This window comes from Delphinapterus leucas, chromosome 11, assembly GCF_059928025.1.
Source record: "Delphinapterus leucas isolate spDelLeu-1000000601 "Yukka" chromosome 11, BTC_Dleu_Yukka2, whole genome shotgun sequence".
NCBI classification, from domain to species: Eukaryota; Metazoa; Chordata; class Mammalia; order Artiodactyla; family Monodontidae; genus Delphinapterus; species Delphinapterus leucas.
The window spans coordinates 11,915,548-11,921,080 of NC_143139.1; the positions used below are offsets into that span (position 1 = coordinate 11,915,548).

The 5,533-nt window shown below is 40.7% G+C and overlaps 1 protein-coding gene across 1 annotated transcript; it reads right to left on the bottom strand.

Annotated features, from left to right (window-relative positions):
- Positions 1-1,706: 1,706 nt before the first annotated feature.
- MGP (matrix Gla protein) lies at positions 1,707-4,944 on the bottom strand. Its single transcript, XM_022577074.3, has 4 exons — positions 4,782-4,944; positions 3,298-3,330; positions 2,493-2,568; positions 1,707-2,083 (listed from the first exon to the last, which is right to left on the bottom strand). Exons 1-4 carry the CDS (start codon positions 4,840-4,842, stop codon positions 1,942-1,944), a joined length of 312 nt encoding a protein of 103 aa, XP_022432782.1. The 5' UTR covers positions 4,843-4,944; the 3' UTR covers positions 1,707-1,941.
- Positions 4,945-5,533: the final 589 nt, after the last annotated feature.

The following is a 5,533-nucleotide window of genomic DNA, read 5'->3' on the forward strand; positions in this document are numbered from 1 at the left end:
TTTAAGTCTATTATCTTGCCGTTTGTTTTCAATTTGTCCCTTTTGTTGTTTTGCTCCCCTTTTCCTCTATTTTTTTTTCTTCCTTTTGGATTACTTGACCTTGATGCAAAAGAGATGGGAAACAGATAAGGTAAGCCCTACAATTGTCCCAACTTCTTAGAGAGTTTTCAGGCCATGGGACAGAAAATGAAACCCTGAGAGAATGTTATGGCCTTCCTAACTGCTGCCAGTATATCTGGTGACCATGTGAATAATGCCTCAGTTTGAGTGGCATGCCACTGCATTTACTACAGTGTCTTCAGAAAGTTACATCTCCAAGTTTCAGTTTTACCATCTGATACGTATTACTCATCTTCTGCATTTTTCTAAAATCTGATGAGTTACTGCATGCAATACAGCTTAGGAAATTGTAGAACACCCATCATTATATTAATACGATGATGGGTTAAATTATATGACACACATTATTGTGATGAATCTAACAGTTTCAGAATTGGCTGATCACTCCCAGGCATGACTAGTCAGTCTGGTTTTTTAGCTTTCATTGAATGCCCTTTGTGAATAGACATAGCACCAGGGCTATAGAGAGAAAAGAAATTGCAGTTACAGTGCCTGTGCTCAAAGAATTTACCGTACTGTTAGACAAACAAATACACATAAAAAGAAATTTAATCAAAACGTGAATTGAATAATATCATTGTACTTGAATCCTTACATAAATTCTTTTTTTAATTTTAATTTTTGTTGAAGTATAGTTGATTGACAATGTGTGTGCCAGTCTCTGCTGTACAGCAAAGTGACTTTAAATACATTCTTGAAGCGCTGGATACTGGCTTGCGAAGTGTGATGGGAGCTGGGTGGACTTAACCATCACTGATTTCATAAAGTACTTGAATCTTAAGCTGGGTTTTGAAGGCATAGAAAGATGCTCCACTAAAGAGGTGGGTCTACCAGAAGGAACGGATGTAGGGGTGGACATGCAGCAGTCCTCATGACAGAGGCGAACAAGGTCTGAATTGGGATTGAGAAATCCTGGGCTCTGTCCCCAACTACCAAGCAGGAGACTCTGGAGCCTCCTCATTGGCAAACCAGGCTTAAGGGAGCTCTAACATTTTGTATGGCTCCAAAATTCCATGACCGAATCTTGTAAAAATGTCTGGTCATTTTGAAAGCACACATATTTTCTTGACTCAAGTAAGAGTCAAGACTGTAGCATCTTAGGGTATGATAACATTCAGGTGAGGGTGATGAGCCAAGGTACAGAGTCTGGAATCCACATGGAAGGAATTTAGGAGTCATTTAAAGTTTGGGAGCAGGGGACTTCCCTGGCGGTCCAGTGGTTAAGACTCTGCACTTCCAATGCAAGTGGCGCGGGTTCAATCCCTGGTGGAGGAGCTAAGATCCCACACGCTGCACGGCAGCCAAGGAAAAGAGTTTGGGAGCAGGAAAATCATATGACTGATCATCTATGATGTTTGAAAATCCTGGAAAACGTATAATAGGAAGCAGTGATTCACTGATCCCAAGGTAGAGAGAGTCTAGACAAGTTATGGGTGAGTGAGTGTCTTCTAGGATTTGTTCCTCCTATGCACTTATGCTTCTAATCAACATTAGAACACGATTAGCAGAATCTACTGCTCTGGGCTAGGTGGGCCTTGATTGAACTATTTCAGGATTTTCCCAGAATAAATCAGACTCACAAAATGTAAGTATCCAACCAGAAGTTTATTATGGAATAATCACACATCTTAACTTCCCTTTGACCTTCACTCCACTGCACTTTCATTACTTTTCAACTGGGGGCAGGAAAGAGGAGTGCAGCCAGACAAGAACATTTAAGGAACAATTAAGCAATTCGTATGTGTCTATATAGTTCAGTGATACTACTGCAAGGGAATACAAAACCAGGCACCAGGCTCTGGAAAGAAGCTTTTTCCAATCTCATTTGGCCCCTGGGCGCTGCCGGAAATAACGATTGTAGGCAGCATTGTATCCATAAACCAAGGCATAGCGTTCGCAAAGTTTGAAGTCATCACAAGCTTCCCTGTTGATCTCATATGCAGGTTTGCTGTGTTCTCGGATTCTAGAAAGTGAAAGAAAAGAGGCCCAAATTGAGAGGCATAAAGAAAGTGGAGAAATGAGAAAAAGGAAAAGAAAAAAAAAGAATAAGAAAATATCGTAGAGAGATCTCATTCATCCCCCAATATGAAGAGATACTTGTAGAACAGGGAGGAAAGGTGGAACAGGGATTTTCTCTTTTAATGGAAATAGAAATTTTCTCTCTGTCCTCCTTTTCCTTCTCCCCCCCTCTCCTTTCTGGGCCTTTCACAAAATAGTCTTCTAGAAATTCAGTTGTTTTCTGTACATTGTTTTTAAATTCTTTGATTTGGGAATATAATTAGAAATAATATATATGATGGAAAAAAACCCATTTCTCACTCCATTCAGATCTGGGAAAGATGACCCCTCCCCCATCAAGCTTTGTCACCTACCTCTCTTGGGCTTTCACCCTCCATCTCTGTTGCGGGGATATAAAGATATTAGCATTTCTCCTGTTAATGAAGGGATCTTAAAACAGAAAATAGTGCAGTCTTAGGAAGACAGGTATTGAAAATATTTCCATGAATATTCTCTGACAAAAACATATTTGAAAGCTCATTCATTCATGCATTGCTTGTAACTAGAGATCTGCGAAAATTAAATGGGTAGATAGAGCAGATTTCATAAACTACCTGATCAAATACCTGATCTTGATATTCCTACTCACTGTGTTTTTTATTCCTGTGAGGAGAAATTCTCCCTGTCCTGAGGCCTTGTTAAGCATAATTTTAGATTTCCAGTAAATGAACAGTTTAAGCATCATAAAAATAATGAACAAATTAAAGATGAGAGTGATATGCTATTTATTCCTATACTCAGTCTTCATAAGTTGATATTTGATAGCTTCCAACTGCTGATGCCTGTGGTCTCCCAGCAGACTCGGCCTCCAATTCTGTACTTTGTCATTACTCCTGTTTTCCATCTGTGTGGTTGTTGTGGTACCAACTTAAAATTTCCAAATGAGATTTTATGGCTCCTAAGTATGTTGAAAGCATACTTGCCATCTTACACTATTTCAAACTTAAAAAATTGCTCATCTGGTGATTTTTATAGTTGAATTTTTAAATTTACTTTAGTTTTCCAAAAGAGACCCTCTTTTCCCTCCCTGTTAAATATATTACCTTTTTGTCTATTTAAGAATTGGGAGAGATTCTTCAATACATGAGATTTCAATAAGGAAGTCAAATATTCACTTACTGATTTCATAGGATTCCATGCTTTCGTGAGATTCTGGAATTTAAAAAAAAGACCCATTTTATTGTTACCTTTCACACACCACAACAGTCTAAATATAGGGAAGGAAGGGGAGGGAAGAACCCAAAAGATGGGAGAAATATATTTAGCAGTGTGGTTATTATAAATTTCAGGCATGTAGGATTTATGAGTTGTTTCTCTAGCTCTGTCCTTGCTGGGATATCTCTACTCTTTAGTTTTTCCGGTGTTGAAGGAGCTAGTGCCCGTGGTATTGCCTAAAATTTCCCAGGGGCTATGAAGTCTTTAGTCTTGAGAAATAAGACAATTTAAGCGCTGCACACAAGGCTCCAGAGAGCCTTCCTTGATTAATTTGGGACCTCTCTGAAAGCAAGGCCAAGGAAGGGACAAAGGGCCTAGAAAACAGGCAAGTTTCTCCAAGCAGGCTGGGCAGATGCCTCAGCTTGGCTTTCCCAAGACAAGTGTCTAAGAGGTTCTGAAAGCCTCTTAAGAACCTGTGTTAAATTGACAGCCACAGAAACCACTGGCTTCAGCTGACATCTCACACTGGGCACAATGCCAGTTCAGAGAAAGAACTCAGCTGATGCCAAAGCAACAGTTTTCTTCTTTCTACCACTCTCCTGGGCACAGCAGGTAAATCTGGCAATAAGAAGCTCACGTTTGCAAGCCAGTGAATATGCTTGAAAAGTTAAAAAGAAGGTGAAAAAACCAAATCTTCTGACACAGAAAACTGGTGAATAATTTCAAGAAGAGGAAGCAAAATACAGATGGTTATTAATATAATTGAGCTCAGGAATACCTGGAATACCCAGATAATTGAAGCATAAGACTGAACGATCTAAAAATAATTTTGTTTCAGATTTCCTTTCATTAACTTTGAACACACACAGAGATATTTAACAACACATAGAAACCAAGCAAAATTTGTCTTTTAGCAATAGAAACGAAGAAATCGATTTTTCTCTGAGGTTCTTTAAATGTAAAACTTTACTTTTAAATTCATCCACTGAAGAAATATCGGAAGTTCGTAAGACTGTCTTGCTGTTAGAGAGAGCTGTACATAAAACTTCATGTGAAAACTGAATCTCTTAAAGGTGAGTGATTCAGCCGATACCCTTAACCAACTGTTATCAAAGTCTAAACAAACATCCTTAAAAAAATGAGAGCTCAGGGGCTGGGAAGTTGATGTCTTCTTTCTGAGACAGCAGAATTTCCAAGTGTAGAGTGACTTACCATAGAAAGAACTTGCCTGCTAAGTTACTTACAATAGTCCGGATATTGAGGATATAAAAAAGACTCGATGGAACAGGTCAGTGTGCAAAGGTCTTGGGAAATGTTAGATTCATAGTCCTCTAAGATTATAATAGAGAAAGGGGGAAGAAAAGGAGGAGGGAGAGGAAAAATCCATGTAAACTGAAGTCAGAGGCAGAAAAGAAAAAAACAAAGAAATGGCAGGAGAAAGTTCTCACCATAACAGAGAGCTGCCACAGCCAAGGCAGCCAGGATGGAGAGAAGGAGTAGACTCCTCATGGCGTCTCCGGGTCGCTCTCACTGTCTTGTGAAGCAGCGGTGGAGAGAGAGGCTCCTCCAGGCTGCTGGTGAAAGGCTGTGGAGTTTTTGTAAGAATCAGAGCAGCTGAAAGGGGAGGAACCAGTGGGAGGGAGCCGGAGAAGGTGGGGACTGGTTGGCACTCAACTAGCCCTGGGACTTTTCCCAAATATTCGTTCCTTACAGATATTATCTGCTCCGGGTGAGCAGTTTTCCCTCATTTCTGGACCCCACTGTGCTACAGCGGCTGCTGCTCTGGTACACAAGTTGTGGCCACCCCATGTCTGGGTCATAGCTGGCACAGGTCCACGGAGAAGGGAGTCGCCACAGACACATGTTTGCCTTCCTAATTCCTTCTCTGGTCTGCCCTCCTGGCTCTGACTTTGGGTCTTTCAGGTTTGGTCCGTAAACAGAGCCATAGTGTTCTGTTTGCTCCCCTGATGGATGGATGAGAGGTTCTGGGGGAGAAAGGACTTCACTTTCTATGCTGGCACTAATTTAGAATTATTTTTCCAGTAGGGTTAAACTCTTAATCCTAACCAATTGGGTGTTCGCCTGATGATATAGCCTGATGCATTTTTCCAGGTGCTCAGGACAGAGATGGCCAGGGACCCCCTGAGTTCTGTTTCCTCAGTTGGCTCCGTGTAACAACTTGCCCATCCAGTTTTGTGAG